The sequence below is a fragment of the Tamandua tetradactyla genome, chromosome 12 (genome assembly GCF_023851605.1).
Source record: "Tamandua tetradactyla isolate mTamTet1 chromosome 12, mTamTet1.pri, whole genome shotgun sequence".
Classification (NCBI taxonomy): domain Eukaryota; kingdom Metazoa; phylum Chordata; class Mammalia; order Pilosa; family Myrmecophagidae; genus Tamandua; species Tamandua tetradactyla.
Genome location: NC_135338.1, coordinates 50999230 through 51020354, shown reverse-complemented (window position 1 = coordinate 51020354; position 21125 = coordinate 50999230). Strand labels below are relative to the sequence as shown.

The 21125-nt window shown below is 51.9% G+C and overlaps 1 protein-coding gene across 4 annotated transcripts in view; it reads left to right on the top strand.

The window, feature by feature from the left end:
* TTC7B (tetratricopeptide repeat domain 7B) overlaps positions 1-17835 on the top strand; it is a 315415-nt gene extending 297580 nt beyond the window's left edge. For all 4 annotated transcript variants that reach the window (XM_077123321.1, XM_077123320.1, XM_077123319.1 and 1 more), the window contains one exon: positions 16844-17835. In XM_077123321.1, the coding sequence (XP_076979436.1) occupies positions 16844-17065 (222 nt within the window). In that variant the 3' untranslated portion in view covers positions 17066-17835. The remainder of the gene's footprint in view (positions 1-16843) is intronic.
* Positions 17836-21125: the final 3290 nt, after the last annotated feature.

Sequence of the window (21125 nt, the reverse complement as noted above, 5' to 3'; positions counted from 1 at the left end):
CCACTAAACTTACAGATCCAGATGGTTCCAATTATTATGAAGGAAAGAGAGACAAAGAAGATGAGAGCAGGGTGGAGGGAGCACAGTTGGAGACTGGCAGAGAAACAGAGCACCAGGTTCCCTGACTCAGGACTCCTGGGGTGGAGGCACCATTATAATGGAGCCCACTTTGCCGCACTAAGTAGAGACAGCAAAGTTGAATAGGGGGTAAGAGGAGAAGGAACAAGACTTGGACTTACCCAAGCAGGTGACAGGGAGGGTGGCACATGGGGAGAACACACATTTTGGAGCACTAAAGACCCAGGTTTGAATTCCAGCTCTACCAGATCATGGCAGTTTTTATGGCTTACCCTCTGAGCTGCAGAGTGACACTACCAGCCTACAGGGTTAAACTTATTCTTAGCACTTGCCCAGCACACAAGACATCCTAGCAGTTAGTTTTCTGTGCCTTCTGTTCTCACTAAACAGACTGGCTGTGAGAATTGTGTGCAAGTAAAGAAGTCTCCCAGGAGTCCACAGAGGCCAGACGCTAGCTCCCCTCTGTCCCCATTATTGGGGGGAAGGAAAGGGCTCACTTATCAGCAAAGTTCCCCAATCAGTGAGCCAGGGTGCACCCATGTGGAGCAGCCAGAGGAGCTGCTAGGCAGGTCACCTCGGACTGAGGGCAGCCACCTCCATGGAGCCCCGGGGGTGGGGGGGGGAGGGGACCACAGTGTGATAAATGCCACCGTGGGTGGGGGGACCACGGGAGCAGTGTTTGCAGTGTCTTTAACTTGCTCCTTTCACTTCCGTTTTCCCTAGCCTTCCTCTCAGTGGCTTTTTTTAATTGTGAAATATAACATATACAAAAAAGCAATAAATTTCCAAGTACATTTTAAGAATAGTTATGAAACAGATTTTAAAGTTTGGTATATGTTATAGTTCCACAAGTTTTTGTTTTTTCTTCTAGCTGCTCCAAGACAGTGGAAACCAAAAGAAATATCAATATAATGATTTAGCAGTTGTACTTAATTGTTAAATCCTATCTTCTCTGTTATACTCCTCCTTCTCTATTTTTCTTTTTTTGTGAAAAATAGCATATACAAAAAAAGCAATAAATTTCAAGGCACATCACAACAATTAGTTGTAGAACATATTTCAGAGTTTGGTATGGGTTACAATTCCACAATTTTAGGTTTTTACTTCTAGCTGCTCTAAGATACTAGAGACTAAAAGAAATATCAGTACAATGATTCAGCAATCATACTTATTTGTTAAACCCTGCCTTCTCTGTATAACTCCACCATCACCTTTGCTTTTTCTCCCCCTCTTTAGGGGTATTGGGGCTATGTCCATTGTAACTTTTTCATGTTGGAAGGGGCTGTCGATAATATGGGATGGGGGATGGAACTGGTTGATGTTCTGGAGAGGCTGGACCCTCTGCATTTCAGGACTTATCTGGTCCAGGGTCCCACCTCCTCCCAGTGACCTTTTAAGCCCCTCGGGGATCCATCTTGAGTGCCCAGCACAGCAGTTTCTTGACTGGGCCTCTGGGGACCCTCCAGGCCTCTGTTCTGGAGAGCGGGCACATCCCTGTTCTGCCCCATCATGGGCAGTTCTGAGAAAATGGTTCGATTCCTGATGCTCGAGTCCACGTTTAAGTGGTAAATGATAAGAGCTCAATTGTGGGTGGTTGGGGGAAAGTGCCAAGCTGACTCTCTCCTCTCACCCTGCGCTTCTGCCTGGTGGCTGCGGTCATTTCCACAGCAGAGGGCAGCTGCCCTCCATGCAGTCCCCACTGCCCCACCCGGGACTGTGCCCTGGCCCTAAGGCCTGGGGACCAAGGTCTGACAGAGGGTCCTAATGAGAAGTTTATGAAAATCTCCAGGAGTTCAAGTATCCATTTCCTGGCAAACAGCCAATTTTTCTTTTCCTCAGATCTGGAGTACCAGATCTGGAGTACCCTTATGGGATGAGCGAGACGTGCTCAGGGTCCCTCCTCCCTACTTTCTCACCCAAATTTGTATTTCTAGTGCACTTGTTATTTGTGGAAAAAAAATTTTCCAAGGCATATCAATTCCAAACCTCCCTTCATCCCAAAGTATCTTATCATTTCTGTTTGTTCCTGTTTAAAAATGGAAAAACAGCTAATGCCAAACCCTGGCAGGGGACTGGGAAGGCACTCGCCAAAATGACCACATTCACTGTGCAAGTAGTGCACCAACCCCGCATTTGGGTCTCCGGGCACTGCCCCCAGAGAACGGTCCCTCCCCAGCTGTAGCCCGGGACCCAGGACCACAGCACAGAGGCCCACCCTCCTTGGTTCCACTTTTTGAGCAGTCAGCTGTGGGAGCACTGGGGCTCTGTGTCTCCTTGGCAGCTACCTCTGTTACTGGCATTCTCCATGAAATCAGATGGAGCCGTATAGGTGGCCCTGGGATGAGGCCTGGGAAGCACCTTGTCATGCCTACCGCAGAGACAGCGCCTTCTCCACTTCTGGCCAGCCTGCCAGGAGCATTGCTACGTTGCATTCAAAGTGCAAGTTGGCATGTAGGCTGGGTTGGGCTTCCCATGGTGGTCTCTAGGCTGGATGGGAGTGAGTGACTGTAGCCAAGCTGGGAGATGGTACCCAAATTCCATAGTCATTTGTTGAGTGGCAACAGTGTGCCAAGCATTGGGCCAGGACTGAAACTGCCTTTCAGACAACAGGCATTTGAACATCTGCTGGGTTCCCGGGACCACTCTGGTCTCTCAGCAGAGATGACTCCCCCTACCCCAGTCCTTCCTCCAGGATCCCACAGCTCAGCCATTGGTAGCTCTTCTTTTCTGCACAGTTTGCTCTTTGGAGCTTTCCAGGGTTCCCTGTAAAGCCCAGGACCTTCCAGTTAGCCCACCCGTCCTGACTACTCCAAACAGGGCCAAAAGCATCTCCAGCCTGTGGCTGCCCTTAAAGAGTCAGGGAGGAACCCATCCAGGGCTGCCCAGGGACCCTGCAGGGTCCCAGCTAGGCTGCCTCATGGCCACACTCTACACAGCATGCCAGGGCCGCTCTCTGGTTTGTGCTATTTTCTATATAGAGGTCCTCAGTCCTCCCAGGACCCTCCCATCCACCTCAGCCCCTTACACTCACCCCTTCCGGACATGCTGTGGACATTTTACTCCACAATGTAGAGAAAAGAGTCTGCCACACAGTGCTTTCTGTTTGTTTCTCCTCTGCGTGTAAGTCCTGAAAGAACTGGTACACATTGGGTATGTGGTAGGTGCTCCAAAAATACTTGTTGGATTGAAGATTCTATCAGCTCGAGAATTTTGGGTTGGAGACCATCTATTACACCCCTTAATTTTCTAGATTAGGAAACTGAGGCTAAGAGAGGAGAGGATCCTGCCTGGGGTTGGGCAGTTCATGGATCATGGAGCAGGCCTGAGAGGTCATGCCCTCCAGCCAGCCTGGTTCATCCCAGCCTTATGCTCCAGCCCCAGGGAAGGCCCCAGGCTTCTTGGTGGAAGTAATTGGAGACAAGCTTTTGCTTTCTGTGTTTGGTGATAAATGGTCCGACCTATGTACAGTGACCCCTCTCAGAGGTGTGACCCTCGCACCATCTGAGGATAGATTGAAGCCAAGGCCAGATGAGGGACCCTGGACCTCAGACGTGGGGCTGGGCTTCCAGGGAGCCTCTCAGTGCAGCTCCTGGGTGGTCATCTGTGAATTGTGCTCACAATGGAGAGCCCTGGGGCTGTGCTCTCCCCACAGCGCACCTCACCAGCTTCAGGGGCACTAGGTCTGTTCCTTTCGTGGGCCTGCTATTCTCTTATCACCTTTGGAAATAGGGTCCTCAAGCCCCGAAGGAGGCCTGGGCCTATTCCCAGATGCCCACATATCCCAGACCACCTGCACACGGCCTGGGATGGAGCACTGTCTTCCCAAACCTGCCCGGGGCAGCATCCTCCCACTGAGGGCTTGTGTGCCTTGGCCTCTTGGGGGTGATTAGCACAAACTTTCCACTGCAGTGGATCACGCAGGGCCATGGGGAAGTGCTGACTTCCAAGCCACCCATGTGCTATTGTTTCTGCCCAGCTTGTTACTGAGGAAGGTGGATGCATATAAATAAATAAGTCAACGAGGGAGAGGCATAAGTGAGTCAACAGGAGTCTCTTGCCCATTACCAATGGAAAAGTACCAGCCAGGAGAGCCGTAGGAGTACCCACAGAAAATGCCACCTGCTGTACAGCAGGTCGTATAGCAAACCCATGGCTTTCCCTCTCTCCTGCTCATGGTAACAAAGCATGGAGTTTAAATGGCAAATGGGAAAGGTGGGGGCAGGACCAATAGGGACTTTTCTGGAATATTACCAAGAACCACTCAGGGTTCAGGATGAGGGGGTGCCCGCATCCCGGCATCCTTCTGGGCACCCCCAGGGCTTGCTCCTGCCCCCTCTTCACCCCTCACCAGGGGCCCCTACCAGCCCAAGCTGCACAGAATGGCCCTCGGATTCCTTCTCACTGGCTGTCCTTTGACATTACCTGGGACTTGCTCTATCAGACACTTTTTCACTTAGGCCATTGCCCCACACAGTGCATTGGAGGTGTTTGTGAGGGGGCTTCGGTGTATGTGCTGCATTTGCAAATGGCATACCTCAGTCTGGTGCCAGCTGGGAATGCACTGGGACCCAGACCTGGCACGGGGTTGCTCCGCACCACCACCCCGACTGGCCCTAAAGGCCCTGCCATGGCAGCATCTGGCTCCCAGGCATTCGGACTGGAGGAATGAAAGGGCCTCAGCTTTCAAGGCTACGGGTGGCACCATGTTTGGGATACAGTGAGGCAGTAGCTCCTAGCATGCCTTTGTGCTCTTTTTCAAGGAGAAAGCCGATGCCTTCCTGAGCATCTGCAGTGCTGCAGTTGGCGGGGAGCACTGATGTGCTGATGCTGAGGAAGTCACCCTTCCATTAGTAAAATCATTTTTCCCTCTCTTTTTCCTGACTAGCAAAATCACCACACCATTAATTCCCAAGGGCGAGGAAAGGGCCTCCAAGTCCTAGACAGCTTTTCCTGGGTTGTAGTTGGGAGTGGGGGACCTTGGGTTGGAATAGTGCAGCTCCCTTGGTCCTCTTCCCCTTGATTTGGACTTTGACCAGGTACCTAAATGATTTCATCTTCCAACAAAGGTGATGCCACAAGGGCTTCTGGTAAGATTAGCACGGCAGGTGGATGGTGCTGGTGGGAGCTGGTGGGAGCTGGTGGGAAGGGGAGCTGGGGTGCCCCTGCCCCACCCTCCTCTGCTCAGCAGAATCCAGCTAGTAAAGAGGTCACTGTGGGGGTGACCCTTCTGGCTGCTTCAGAGGAGGCTGGACAGGGAGGGCATCCTTCAGCCACAGAAATGTGAGCAGTCCCATCTTCCAAACCTATCCCCAGCTAGTCTTGCCTGGGTCTGGGAGCCCACAACTGGCCCCCTTGGAGTCTGGCAGCTATCACATGGAACAAAGGTCTGCAGATCCCAGGGCCTGGCAGAGCTGGACAGGGTGAAGTTAGCTGGGGGTCACTTTCATATCCCCAGAGCTTTTCCCCAGGGAGGGCTTCTCCCGAGCCAACCAAGGGTGAAAGTAGGTTGCTAGGAGCGGTGAGGTCCAGAAGTTAGTTGGCCATCAGGGAAGGCCTCTCAGAATGATCCCTTGGCCCCCAAATGCCAGAACCCTCTCTAGAAATCCTGGTGGCTAGACACAGAACAAGGAGCCCTGAGCAGAGCCTCAGGAAACCTGGGTTCTGAAACCCCACTTCGCCTCCAGCTAGCTTGGTAACTGAGCTGGATACTTGCCCCTTCAGGACTGTCTTATCTGGAAATGAGCTGCTTGATAATATCTAAGGCTCCTCCCAGGTATGGCTGCTGGGGAGCTGGGAGCCAGCCTCCTCTAGGCAGAATTAGATACACAGGCCTGGCAGCTGCTCCCCAGGGACCTTCTAGATGCAATCTGGGTAGTAGTCCCTCCTCCATGAGCTGTGTGGACCTGAACGAAGAACATCAACTCTGAGCTTCAGCCTTCTCATTGGTTTAAAAGAGGGCAGCAGCATTGTGTTATCTCCTATGGAATGTTCTCCCACATTCTCCTTCCAACAGGCCTTATTTCTGCCGGTCCTTGGGGATACGCACATGAAAGCCACAGCCTGTGCTAGGCTTAGACAACCCCCCAGTCTGCCAGTGGGGTCCCACCTCCAGGCAGCCCCTCCAGTGAAGAGCCTCATGCTCCCCAGGGAGGGCAGGGAGCATGGTCCAGTAACAGCCTCTGCCCCTGGGTGCCCAGCATCTGATATAGTGCCCATCATGTTGGTGCTGAAACATCCACAGGGTGCTCAACAAATATTTGTATACAGGAGGAAAGAACCAGAAACAGCTTTGGTTGTAGCAGAGTGCCCGGAGCGCTGGATGCCTGGATGCGGTTCCTTGACTCACTTCTGTGACCTTGGCTGAGCATTTGCCCCCTCAGGCCATCTATCAAGTAAGAGGAGGGCCTTTGGGGAGAATGCTCACCCGCCTCCTCTACCATCGATGACCACCCTGTGGTTGCCCGAGCAGAGGGGCAGTGATATAGGGTCTGGTGGGAAGCTGTGAACAGATTGGCTGTGGCCCTCCCTGAATGCCCCACCAACCCCTAAAAGCCATCACAGCATATGGATGATTTGGCACCAGCGCTGAAGCACCTAGTGTCAAAGAAATAAGGCCAGAGGAAATTTGAGGCCAAAGGGCCCGAGTCTGTGCTGAAATCTGCTCAAGGCTGGATGGGCCCTTTGGCCCTTTGGTCATTGACTAACACCTGCCTCCTCATGACTGGTGTGCACTACCTGACAGCTGCCACTTGGGCACTGCTACTTTAAGTGTAAGCACCCCCAGAATATTCCAAACCATCCTGGAAGAAAGCAGTTTGACCAGATTCTGCCAGTCAGATGCTTCCAATAAAAAAATTAAAAATTAAGAAAAAGAAGCAAAATCCATGTGCCACACTCACATTTTCCTTAAGGGCTCCTTCCTCTGGCCCCATAATGAAGCGTCCTTCAAGGTACTTTGTTAAGCAGGAGATTTCAGTGAGGTGTGGGGAGGTCTGGACTTACCAATCCTCTAAAGCTCTGAATGTGAGAGAGAGGGTATGTGTGCATGTGTAAGAGCTGTTCTAGAAGCTCTCTGCAGATTCTGAAGGACTGTCAGGTAGGAAGGAGAGGGTACTTTTCCACATGACTCCAGAGGACTCAGCAAACATCAAAGAGTGGGACGTATATTCAAAGCCTAATTAGAGCTCCACATATTTTAACCGACAGCTCAGGCTGCCCACTAAAGGTGTGGGCTGCTTGAGGAAGTGGTGAGCTCCCCGTCACTGGAGGGGACAAGCACAAGTGGGAGGCTGCCTGTTGGGGACTGCAGCAGGGACCTGTCATATGTACCACCGAGCAGAGGCACAGCTGTCCTTTGAACCCTGAGATTTTCTGCTTCCATAGCTAGTCGGTTGCTGGTTTAGAAAATAAGAGAGTTTTGAAAGTTGAGTTTTGTTTCCCTTTGAGTTGAGTTCAATGCTGGAAAGGCCTGGTCCCCAGAACACATATTTCTTCAAATAAAGCATTTGACCAGGAAAAGGAACCCCGTGAGAGCACAGCCTCCTGCAGCCATCAGAGATCCTAAGTGAGCAAAGGACCTGGCAGCTTCTCTGGCTGTGTCCCAAAATGGAGAGGCTGCCTCAGCCTGGTCCAGGTGGGGGCGATGTCTTTCCATTGTCCCTTCTGGAATTCTCAGCATAAAGCCTGCAGGGGTGCCTGTCCAGATCCCAGACTATGGTCTCCCGCTTCCCTGCCCTGAGATTTGCCCAGCCCCTCTGTCCCCACTTTCCCTTCTGTGGTTCTTCCTGCCCTGGGCTTTGCCCTGGGGCTCTGTACCCCAAACATCTGACTGAGGCCCTGACATTTGAACAGGGAGATCAGAGGAACATGGAGGACAGAGGCCACCAGTGTTAGTGAAGATCTCCCTGTGACGTCCACCCACAGCCTCATCTGAGATGGAGAAAGGCTGTGTGATCCGGAGGCCTGGCTCCCCATGCTGGAGCCTTCTCCTCTCGGGCTCCTGGCACACATGAGCAGGGCCGACCAGAACATGTGTAAAAGTATTTCCTTCACTGGAGCTGACCTTCATCCAAAGGACCCCTTGTAGAATAGCGTGTTCAGTAATGGTCCCTCCTTTGCCCCTCCAGGGCCATGAGCTGGCTTTTCCCTTCCTCTCCCCTGTCCCCTCAGCCCCTTCCATCACTGGTCTTCCGTCCAGGTTCCCAGAAGAGTATGGATCTGCCCTTTGTTGTTCTGAAGGGGAAGCGGCCTCTTGAATGGTCTCCCCACACCCAAGGGCCCGTGCCAGGTCGATGGGTGTCAGAGGCCCCCAGGGACCAGCCACAGGAGCCCGGGATTCACTGAGGAGAGCCCTGGGCAGGCACACTGTTGCCTGCTGTTTAGATGGGTGCAGAGGTTGTCAGGAAGGCAGATCTTGGCCGTTGGAGGAGTTGGGTCAGACCTGGTTAAATAGCCAGAATGAAAAATATAGCCCCATAACCAGTCCCTCCCCAAGAGGAAACTGGAACACCCTGAGTTGAAATGCGCGAATCCCACCCCACTCTGGTGCCCTGGGAGGTAGAGTTGTGCAGAAGGTGTAGGTGTGGAGGGCTGCCGGCACCCTTTGACATCAGCTACATTTGTCAGTTTGCTCCTTAGGGTGCTGCGAGCTTGGATCTGCCTCCTCCGGAGCCTTCCAGCCTGGTGAGGTGGACTCTGCAAGGCAGGCTTAGCTGGCTAGGACACACATGCTCACCGTCTGGCAAGCCGTGCAATTTCTAAGCACTCCAGACAAGCCAGAAGGAAACAGAACTGAGCCCAGTGTAGACCCACCTCCCCCCAAGCCATTGGAATCCAGGTAGAGAAAGTGGGTGCACCACCCCCACCCCGGCCTGTGTGTGTGTTTTCAGTTCCTTTTCAAGGCATCGTTGGAAAGCAGGGCCGGGCCCTGGTCTGCTCCCTTAGCTGCACCCACAAAATGCTTGTGCTCAGAGCCAGCAGTGCCTTTGATGTTTGCCAGGAAAAAAGGAGGCAGCTCCAGAAGGAAGGGAGGCAGGAGGCAGCCCTAGGCTTTGTATCCCTACAGCTGCACCAAGGAAATCCTTCCGAAGCCATTGTTTCCTATGGTCATCTTGGAGTGGCACTGGTTTGCAATCTATCCTCTGATTTAAAAAGAAAATATGCTTTAAACACCACCTGTTTTAAAGGAGAATGCTAATACCTGGAAAAAGCTGATGACTCAAGTGTGCTGGGTTTTCTCATTTGATGCTTACATTTTCAGCCAATGCAGACTTCCAGACCATATTGCAGATTCTGGGAAGGGACTGGGGCTCCTGTGGAGTGCCTGTTCACTCTCAGGTTATGGCACCCCATCTTAAGGGCCTATTAGTCTTCCAGAAGGCTCTCACTTTGCCATGCACCTACAATCCATTCACTGAGTCCTTGGCAGGACAGGCAGAAAGAAGCTGGAGTGGGGGCAGCATTACAGCACTGTGCTCAGAACCTGAATCTGGGGGGCACTGGCCATATGCCAGGCTCTCACCAAGTACCTTCTGGGTGACTCAGCACCATCTGGAATCTGCCTTCTAGCCCTGTTCTGTGTCCACTGGGTCACAACGTTGAGCAAGGCTCTTTTCCTCTGGTCCTGTTTCCCCACCCCTAAAAAAGTATCGGACCAGAGAGTCTGTGGGTGGGGGCTTCTGGCTCTTCCAGTGGGTTTTGGAATTTTCTGGGGAATGGTATCAGATCTGTGCTGTGTCAGCAGACAGCCATAGCAGCCCATCGGGATCATGTGGGAACAGAGGCACGTCCTGTCCCTCTGACACTGGAGGACAGAGGACTCTGCCAGCATGCTGGGTCTGACTTGGGAGTATGGACTGAAGTCAAGGCTTTAGTGGCCCATCAGTCAAAGATACTGCCTTCCCTGCCATCTCCCAGTGCCCTGCTCCATCCACTCATCCAAGGTTTACCCAGAACCTCCTCTGGGCCAGGCCCACTTCTGGGTGCTGGGCATGCAAAGATGAACCAGCTGTGACTCCTGTGCAGTGGGAAACAGAGATGGCAGCACAGACGGAAGGGCCTCCCCTGCCCTCAGTCATTGATAATAAAGTCGTAATTCTGGTGACCATTCACCAAAGGCTTATAGGCGCACCAGCACCTGGCTAGGCACTTTACACACTGTCTCATCTGGTCCTCACAGCTTTCCTGTGAACTGGTATTTTTCCCAATATGCAGATAAGGCAGCTGAGACTCAGAGTAAGATGCCCAAGTATATGGTAGAGCTAAGATTCAGATCCCACCGTGTGAGCCTCAGGCCCTTGCCCTTAGACCCACACCTCCCCTTTCTGAGAAAGCACGAAGCCTTTCTCCTGCAGCCACGCAGGTCCCTGTCACTGAACCTAACACCTAAGCCACCAGCAGCAGGTGGTGTAAACTCTCCATCAGCCCCCCTGACACGCCACCTCCAGCCGACACAGCCACAGCCAGGTCAGCAGCACTGTTGTCATCCCAGAGGGGGACAGGCTTCATTTCAGCTGCCATTGGCATCCTAGTGTCCTGCCAACAGAAATCCCACCCTAGCAAAAGTTTATGTATCTGTCCAGAAGCCTTGGGGGGTGTTGGCTTGGTTTGATGGGCCCAGCAGCTCAGGGAGAGGCCAGGCCCTGTGAAAGGTGGTAGATTTGATCTTCAGTCCTACCCACCCCCACAGGGATCTGTCTGTCCTGCCTCCTGACGACGGAATGTCCCACAGCCTTCACCTTCAGGGCCCCAACTCCCCCTGGAGAAGGCAGCATCCCCTCTCCACCTGGCAGAGGCTTGGCCTTCAGCAGCTCCGCAGCATAGTCACGGGGAGACTCCTTGACCCTCTCCGAGGTGGATGAGTGTGGGGGCAAGGGCAGGGGCTGAATTGGGCAGGCCTGGACTCAGCGGTAGCTTTAACAACTATTCTTGTTTCTTCAACATTCAGCATCTGTTCATTTGCTCATTCTGCTCTGAATGCTGCCTGCTGCTCCGCATAGGCTCACTCTCTCCCTGTCCCTGAGGCACTCACAGCAAAACCTAGGGGGGAATAGAGCCCGAGGTAAACCACCTTGGGTAATGTAATGCCTTTCGCACCAGGCAGTTAGGAAATCGCCTTGCAATCAGTAGAACATACAGTCCATTGATTATAATCCCTTGCACATTGAAAATGAATAGTCTGGTGGGTCCATGCATTTGTCCTCCCACTTTTATTCATACTTTTGGAGGATCCTCCTGACAACATTGCTCTAACCTTTCCCCTCCCCCCAGGGTGTAGTGGTGGAGTTTCCACTCAGGAGTGAAACAGCAAGTGGGTTAATTGGGACAGAAAGAACTTTACAAGTACTCCAGTCCCACCCCTGACAGCGGATTTCCTCCCCACTCCTGTCCCTGGTGTGGCCCAGCAGCATCTGCAAATGCCAGGCCAGCTCTGACTATGCCAAGGGCAGCTTGCCGCTTCCTGCCCCCACACTGCTTCTGCTTCTCAGAGAAGTTAGAGCAGTTCCATTGGGGTGGAATCTGCAGCATCAGCCCAACCCTGGCATGGAAAGCACTAGCAGGTCATCTCCATCCCCACTGCCGAATGTTTGATTTCAAAACATCATGCCTGGGAAAAAGCAACAGTAGAACAGAGAGAACAACTGACCTCCATCCAAAGCTGAGCCATGGGACTGCTTTTCAGCAGTGGCTGCACTTTGGGAGGGATGTGGTCTGGCAGAGATGTATCTACCTGTGCCCATACCTCTAGAGGAATAAGCACTGGCCCATGATGTGTCCTTGAGTCCAGCAAAGGGCTACATGCAGTTGGGGCATTGTACCACACGGATATCCAAAAATCTCCCAAAAGAGCTTCCTGCAGGCTTCTGACACAGAGCACAGCATGGGCCCCCCAGCCTTGCACTTGGTCTCCTGAGCCAGGTGCTGTTGCTCCCCAGGACCAGGGCCACAGCATGAAGCCATGGGCACCAGGAGTCTTCCAGAGCTCCTACATAGGCGCCCTCGGCATGTGGCAAGGTGTTAGCCCTTGGGCAGCAGTTACTGGAAGGAAAAAAGAAACAGGAGTGAGGAAGATGTTAATTGCCCTAAGCTAGCCAAGTTGATTTTGTTGTATTTGAAATAATAGGTTTAATTTAATCCCTTATTTCCAATTTGGTGCATCACCAAGCTCTTATTTGTATACAACACCTGATTACAATAATTGCAAGCCTGGGAAGCTGTGTTCATTTGTGTCTAAAGAAAGGGACAAGTTACCTCCTCAATGAAGCCTCTCTCTTTGAGAGTCAGCCCCAGCTGGCTCCTGCCTGTAGCGTTCCAGAAATGCCAGGGTTGGAAAGGTGGGAAGCTTTGAGCATTCTCTCCTGGAGAAGGAGAGAGGCCACATGCTCAGAACAGAGACCGCACAGGTTCACATCCCAGCTCTACCACTTCCTAACTATGTATAGGGCTTAGGCAGGTTCTTTTCTATAAAACATCATCACCATCTGCATTAGGACCAGCTCATAGAGGTGTCATGAGGATGAAATGAGATCCTGCCAAGGACAAAGCCTGTTCATTGTACACAGGGACTGCTCTGTTCAGGTTGGTGATTTCACCAGGCCCCAAGTTTTTGTAAGCAGGCCTGCATCTTACCCACCCCTCCATCCTCAGCACATGGTTTGGGTCTGGGCAGTCACTCAGTGGATTTTTGTTGATTTTGATATTGGGGAGGAGGGGGGTATGATACAGAAATATGTCAGTCATCAGAATCTCTGCCCCCTCCCAGCCTTAAGGTTGGGGACAGGAGCTTTTTGTCTAGGGGTAGCCCAGCAGTGGTGAGGGGAGACTCAGGGAGGATGGAGATGGGGATTTGTACAGATGGACTAGAGCTTGATTAGGAGGGACCCAGGCCAGGACTGACTAAGGTTGGGAGGTTGGATGGGGCTGGGGGCTGCACCCTGCAGAAATGCATGGCTGACAGACCAACTGGGCAGAACCGAGAGGCCTGTCCTGGGAGAAGGTTGGAAAGCAGAAAGGGTCCAGCTGGTGTTAAGAACAGTTAAATTTCAGCCTCGGGAGTTAGATCTTCAACCCCTGGATGTAAGAGAAGGCAGTGCTGGTAGAATTGAAAAGGATGGTAGGTTCTAGTGCAGAAGAGCACACTGAGGCCAGGGAAGGCCACCTTTGGCCAATCTCCCAGCAACACTGGCTTCAAGAAATGGCTCAGACCCCAGCAGAGTTTGTTCTGGTTGATCCCATGGTGTGATTGATTGCTGAGCTGCTCTTGGCTCACTAGGGCACTGGGGAGAGGCCTGTTTTTCATCCCCTTGCCAAGCCTGAGCTGGCAGCCTGGCAAGTCTGTGATGTCTCCCTGAGCAGCTCCAGCTTTAGGAATTAATTCTGCTAAACAGCTTGCTCTGGAAGCTTCAAGGTCATCTGGAAATGGAGCCTGTTCCTATATTCAGCTGGAAATTTCCAAACCCACAAGAACCCTAAAACACTAGAGAAGCCCCAAAGGCTTTTAGCTACCCAATACTGAGTCTGATTAGCCCATCAAGGCTATTTCTCTGAAAGACTCTTGGGGGCTCGTCGGCTTGCCCCCTGCCATGCATCCTGGAGCCCCCACAGCAGGCAGCAACCAGATTCAGCAGGCTGCCACTTTCTAAATGAGATTCCTGCAAAGGGGCTGAGAGTTCTGCTTTGCTCTGGTGGAGTGGGGGAAAGTCATCGCTGCTGAGAGCAATGCCCTCTGGGTCTCTCTTGGCCCAAAGCCCTGGTCTCCTGGAGATCCCCATTTCATTGGCTCACTTTCTCGCTGCCAGGACACTCTCCTTTGGCACCTGCAGCCTTCCCAACCCTCAGTATCACAGCCAGCCTGTGGGCTGCCAGAGGGAGGCAAGATACCCTCATGGCCCATTAGTGAATGTACAGCATGCTCCCAAACAGCAGGCTTGAGCCAGAGAAAATCCAGACCCTGGAGAGGAGCAATTTCCCATTCATAACCATGGGAAGGAGTAATAAAGTCAGCAATTAGTGGTTGGAGAAATGAATGGGAAGACACAGTGTGGCAGATGCCCATTTGCTGTTGCTCAGATATAACTAGGTTATTGCCTGAGTGCACCAGGGCCTACAGTGAGAGGACCTTGCAGAGTCTTCTCTTGCAGGGTTCCAGGTTTGCTTCTTAAAGTGACAGGCAGCTGCTGCAAAGAAGGAGACTGTTGGCATCAGGCAAACCTGAGTTTGCCTGCAGCTCAATCCTCATTGTCCTTTGACCTTGGGCAAGGCACTCGGCCTTTCTGAACCTTGTCTCCTGTCTCTGCAGTGGTGGGATGAAAGGAGCCAAGACAAAGCACCAACTAATGTATGATGGGGAGAAAGCCTTCCACTTAGAGGAGGAAATCAGCATGGGGTAGAGTCTGCAGTAGCAGAGCCTACTGGAACCTAAATTATATGCCCCTCCTGCCACCAATGAACCAAGGACACCTCTTTCTGTTTTACCAGGGGGCTTGACCCTCATCACCCATTTGCCAAATACAGGTAGTAGGTACCTTCCTGACCCACTCTGAGAAATGTGGTTTCTATTCAATAGATTTGAAGCCTGGAGAAAGTCATGCTTTGAAATGTTACTGCCCAGACACACACCCCACCCCCACCCCCCTGCATTTCTCTGTTGGTTAAATGGGAGTATTCTAAGGTGAACACAGGCTAATAGCCTCCCAAAGAAGAAAGGAGGCAGGAGCTCATTAGACCTCACATCCTGCTAAATGCACCTGGGAGAGTGCCACCTCACTCTTCCCTCCCTCCTCTGCCCCATCTGCTCTCTGAGCTTGGGAAGTGAGGTTATGGAGTCATTGGATTTCCTCTAATGGAGGCCCTGCGTGGGAAGAGCACTGTCTTGGGAGACAGGCTGGATTATTTATTACCTGGACCCAGGTGGGCTCCAGGAGCAAGGAGATGTGGGTTCCAGCCCCAACTAGCTAGCTCCAGGACTGGGGGAAAGAGGTGAATCCTCAAGGAGCCTCAGTTTAGTCACGTGCAAGGTGGGACAGTGATACCTGCCACCCGGGGATGTTTCTCCACCATGTGCAGGTGTTTCACTGTGGTGGACTCTGCTCCCAGATGGTAAAAGCAGGCCTGACCCCTGGGGGTCCACATATCCTTAGCCGTGCCTGCTATAGAGTGGTTTTCAGTGTCCCCAAGTGAATTATGCTTAGAATAGTGCCTGGAGTGTCAAACACTATGAAAGCATGTGCTGCTGGCAGCCATAGGTAGGATTCCCCGTCAGGAAGCCCTTGTGGATGGGATGGAGAGCGTGAGCTCTAGAGAGAGGGGACTGGGAGGAGAAAACCCAATGGCAACTGGCAGGCAGTCCCATTTACAAGGAGGCAGGGCTGGGAAGCTTCCACTGGTGGTCCCTGGGAACCTTGGCTCTGATCGGCCTTGGGAAAAAGCTGAAACCCAGCAGTCCACCCTGGAGACTGGGCCAGGTCTTGGAGTCCAAGGAGACTGACTACATTTCAGAAGCAAAGGTGAAATCCTGCTTGTGAACAGCTGGCTTGCAGCCACCTCTCATTTGAAGCCTCCAGAAGGGACACCACCCTTCCTGCCTGGCCATTCTCTCAGAACCATTGCACAGCTGGGCTCACCCACTCCCTCCTGTGCACCCTGGTGCCCGTCCCACCTTGCCCTCAGATGTTTGGCCATCCCCACCCCCACCTCATGCTTTTTTATTTTGGCATATCCAATCTAAAGCCTCCAGCTCTAGGGACTCCAGCACAGACATTGTTGACAGCTGTTAACTGTTTGGATGTTCGGAAAGGAAGCGCATGGTGCTTCCTTTCAGTCTTCCTCCCAGAGACCTTAAAGTCTGCTGGGCCCTTGGCCAGGATCGGGCAGCCCTCAGTGCACCTGAGACCTCTTCCTCCTCCAGCTGCAAGCCCAGAAGGGACCCACTCCTCCCCTCCCCCAGTTTTCCTACAGCAGGGGCAGTTCCTTTTGTCTGTTTTATTCACAGTATCTCGGGGGGTTCTGAGAAAGATCCCATGGAACCAAAGGCTCCTAGGGCCATAAAAAGATTTCAACTCCATTGATTTAAAAGAATGAAGAGGTGATATCCATAAAGACATTCATTGCAATGAGATTTATAATAGCAAAAAGGCAAACAGAACCTAATGCCCCTGAGAAGAGAGATGGAGTAAATGAGAGTATATCCACTGGATGAAAGAGTTGTGGAGATGCTCAACTTAGAAATGTGGCTATGATGGAATATCTGGGGACCGTCCCATGTACCCTGATGAAACAGTGTGAAGTGGAGCTGTGTATTGGCCGAGGCTGGCCTGAGCAGGGGACAAGCAAATTGAAGACTTGGTGTGGGGGATCGGGGAAGGGAAAAAAATTAAAGCCTATCATAATCATTGTAATACCAATGCCACAAATGACATTAGATTAACAAAAATGTGCCAGTCCATTAGCTGGTAGTGCCAGGCCGGCCAGGCTGGTTCAGTGCAGATGTAGCCATTTCCACTGGTTGTTCCCTTAGCTGTTAAATGTTAGGATGAACCCATAAAGTTGTCAATTTTAGAGTTCAAAATGGTTGAACGTAAACAATTTCATATGGTTCAAATGTCTATTTTGACTATTACCCCAGAGTTCTGGAAGGATCTGAGGGCTTAATTCACATCCAGCACAATGGTTTCTATATTTCTGCCTCCAAGAAGCTTACTGGAAACTCAAGCCCAGAGCTCAAGAGTCTCTCTGATTGTCAGTCTGTCTGTCTCTCTGGTTCCCACAGGCACTGATCCTTCACCAGCTGGGCCGCTATAGTCTGGCAGAGAAGATCCTCCGGGATGCTGTCCAGGTGAACTCGACAGCCCACGAGGTGTGGAATGGGCTGGGTGAGGTCCTCCAAGCTCAGGGCAACGATGCAGCGGCCACTGAGTGCTTCCTGACGGCCCTGGAGCTGGAGGCCAGCAGCCCAGCCGTGCCCTTCACCATCATCCCCCGGGTGCTCTGAGCAGCCACCTGCCAGCCTCCCCTCTCAGGCCTAGGAGGGCCCGCCTGGGACACCGGGGACCACCCAGCTGGCCAGAGGGGATGAGTCTGCAGAGCCCCCAAGGCCAGGGAGGAATGTTCGATGACCACAGTGAACCAACCAAACCAACCCTGAATCACCGTGCTCTCCACGTGCATTTTTGTTGTTTCCGCCAGCCCAATGATAGTTTTTGAATCTACTGACGTTGTTCAAAAGGGATAATGTGCCATATTTTGTTAGCTGACAGCTGAGTTTTAAGTAAAATGACTGGATTTAATCAACAAATGTAGAAGAATATATTCAAAGTTAAAATTCAGTGGCAGAACAGATTATTTTTATCAGAGCTGTAAAGAAAACTGTTCTCTCCTCCCCACCACTCCTGTCCCACCATTAGCCCAGAAACCAAATGTGAATTTTCTGTTTCCCACCTCAGTACCAGTCCAAGCCAGGACACCAGCTGACAATTTCTTGGTTTTGTTGTCAATAATTGTACCATGTGATAAATTACTGTCCTCACTTAGAGCAAAGCCTAAGTCTGAGAATATTTATATTTTACCAATATATGCCTGTTACAAGAGAAGGAAATATGAGTTATTTAAGTTTAACTTTTTTATGTGAATTCAGAGTTTATTTATCGATGGAAATATGTACAAAGAAGCTTCAAATGGAATATTTACTGACATTCCTTATACATGACAGACACTTGGCTAAATGGGAAGATGATGTTAATAATAAAATGATTTTTAAATGGACCCCTGGTTCGTTCTGTTTGGCACAGCCTACTGAACTGGAGGCATAATGGCTCGGTTCTGGGGATGGGAGCTGTCTGGGCCAGGCCTACTCTGCACTGTCAGCCATTGGCACTGTCCGACCCAGGACAGGAGAAGTCTCTCTGTCAGGTGGCCCCAGGGAGAGCAACTCTAAACAAACCCAGTACTTGCTTCTGGCTCTGCCATCCCTACCTGAGTGAGCCAGGCATGCCCAACCCTGTCCAAGCCTCTCTCTCCTCACCTGTAACTTGAGGTTGACCCTCAAAATGGATCTGTGTTTCCTCTACCTTTGGCATCCAGGTCTCATTTTTGCAGTAACAGCTCTGATTTTAGTTTGGGAATTCACCTTCCCCAGCTCTCCCCTTGTTGTCTGGATGGGTGTTGGGATTGGAGCATGTGACCCAAGCCTAGCCAATCAACATCCTACATGCACTGGCCACAGTGGCTCAGGAATGAGCATGTGACCACAATGGTCCAATCAGAATGGGGGCTTCAAGGAAAACCTCTCACTCTTTCCTGCTGGACTTAAACCCAAGAGAGGTAAGACTGGAACTGTGCCAGCCTTTCTGTCACCATGAAGGAAGGGTATAGAGGTGTCAGGAGCAGATAAGCAAAAACAAACTGGAGAGTAACAGTGGAGGCCTCTAAAATCCCCCAGAGCTACTCAGTTAACTACTGTGAGGTGGCCTTACCTTGCCACAACTCAGGGAAAGGTAGAAGGCCTGAGCTCTGATCTTAGGTACCCTAAAGACTAAAGATCCCCACCCAAGCTGGGCACAACACCCCTGACTCACTGAGGCCAGTGGGGAGCAGCTGCGGTCTGGGGCAAGTCATCAGGCTAGAGCCCACCGTGGGCAGAGTCAGTAGATTCCCCAAGTGGCATTTAGGGGCATGGTGGTCTCAAATCATGGAATGTATCATGTGAAGCCCTGGCAGGGAGGGGCAGGGTGCTCAGAGTGGCAGGCAGCACACCCTTGCTGGAAGGTCAGATTGTAGCCCTGCCATCCTGGGCAGGAACATGGTGCAGGGCCACCCATGGATCATGATAGCCCAGGCACAATACCACCCAATACCTCCTGGGCCCTGCTTTGGATCAGGCCATTCCTTTGGAAAAGCCTCACCTGGATGCTGCCAAGAGCGCCTGTTGGCCTGCCCAGCTTCCACACCCTACCAAGAACCTCCCTTCCTCATTCTCCAGCCACATGGCCCAAGTGGGACTGACCCATACTGGCCTTCCAAGGATGGACACATGAGCTGGCCTCACCAGCCAAGCCCTGCACCCCAGATTTTCAGGTTTGGGCATGGGACCCATGCTTGGCTAATGAGGCTTTTGTTACAGAAATATTAGAAAAAAAACTGCTTCATGCTGGGTTTGCTGTCTTAGCAGAATGACAGCCTGGGGCTGTCAGTGGCCACATGGCACTGTGCAGGGTGGCCAGCCTGAGGGTGATGCCAACTCAAGAAAGGTAAATACGGACAAAGAGGGAGAGACAGTATCCCGGGGTCACCATTTGAGCACTGCAGCCCTAGACTTTTCCATCATGTGAGTCAACAGAGTTCCCTGTTTGGCTTAGAGTTAAGCAGAGTTCGTTCCATTACTAATACCTGAAAGCGGCCTGAGCAATGCAGGAAGTATTCCCCCCTTGCTCCCCGTTTAGGAACTCCTCCTAAACTCCCTGAGCCTCTCCCTTACCTGTGCCCCCACCCTGCATTTGGCCCTCTAGTGAGTAAGTCCTGTCACTTCTACCTCAAAGTCACAACCCTAATCTCTCCATGACCCTCTACCCTCCTTGTCCCCCACCTTAGGCCCAGCCCCAGAATCTCCCATGGGACCACTGCAATCCTGCTCTCCCCTTCTCCCTGCAACCCTTTCTCTGCTCAACCTGGAATATTGTCTTAAATTTGAGAATTGGATCAGGTCTCTTCCCTCAGTAAACCCTCTCACCAGCCTTCCCGGAGCTGAAGCTGGAACCAGGTTTCATACCACGTTTTGGAGGCCCCATGGGATCGGGCCTTGCCTGCTTGGCCAGCCACACCCTGCCTCACCACCCCCTTCTCCACTACTCTTTAGATTCATTCATTCACAGACAGGGAAGCAGAAACTGAGAGGGTAAGACAACCTGCTTGGGGTTAGGGGGAAATTACCTGGCAGAACTGGGATTGAGACTCAGGCCTGTGGGATAAACAGTTGAAAGGTGCCCAGGTCTGCCCAGCTGGGGCATCTGTTGGATGCGGCGGCATGGGAGAGCTGTGCTTGAGGCCAGGACTAGGACTGACCCTAACTTAGGCAGACCATTCTCTGGCCCTAGCCTTAGTCTTCCCATCTGTAAAATTCATTCATTCATCCAATAAATATCCATTGAGTGCCTTCACCCCACCAGGCACCTATTTTGGGCACCAAGGGCACAGCAGTACCTGAAACAGATCCCCTGCCCTCTTGGGGTTTATGCCTTGGTGAAGGGAAACAGACGATAAGTGGATAATATGGTGGCTAGTGATACATGCATGAAGGAAAACAAAGCAAGGTGAGGAGTGGAGGAGTGTTGGGGTGCTGTTTTATATAAGATGGGTGGGGAAGCTGCTCCAATAAAGGGCAATTTGGAGAGAGCAAGCCGGGTGGATGGGGGAGGGTGGGTCCCAGGAAGCAGGTGCAACCGCTGTCAGGGGGGAGGAGGTGTCCCGAGGTGGGAGTGGTCTGGATGGTAAAGGCCAAGGGGAACGAGGAGAGGGTGCGACCAGAGGGGTTCAGCAGGGGCCAGGTCTCATCGGGTCTCATGGGCCATGTAAGTATCTGGGCTTTCACTCCGCTGCACACAGTTGCCTGGGAGTCTCTGAACAGAGGGAAAAAATGGTCAACCTTAAAAGCAGTTTAAGGGTGGGCCACGGTGGCTCAGCAGGCAAGAATGCTTGCCTGCCACGCCAGAGGACCCGGGTTCGCTTCCTGGTGCCTGCCCATGTAAAAAAAATAATAAATAAAAGCAGTTTAAAGGATTTTAAGCCAGAGCAGTTCAAAAGCTCACACTCAGCTGCTGGGTTGAGACTCCCGGGGCTAAGGGTTTAATTAGATTCCTGTGGCCGCTGTAACAAACTGCCACGAATTTAGTGGCTTAAAACAACACAGATTTATTCTGTGACAGTTTTGGAGGTCAGGTGTGGGCAGGGCTGGTTCCTTCTGGAGGCTCCAGGGGAGAACACATTTCCTCGCCTGGAAGAGACCAGCTTCGGCCCACAGCTCAGAGCCCACATCTTGGGAACCTGCTTCTTTCCTCACA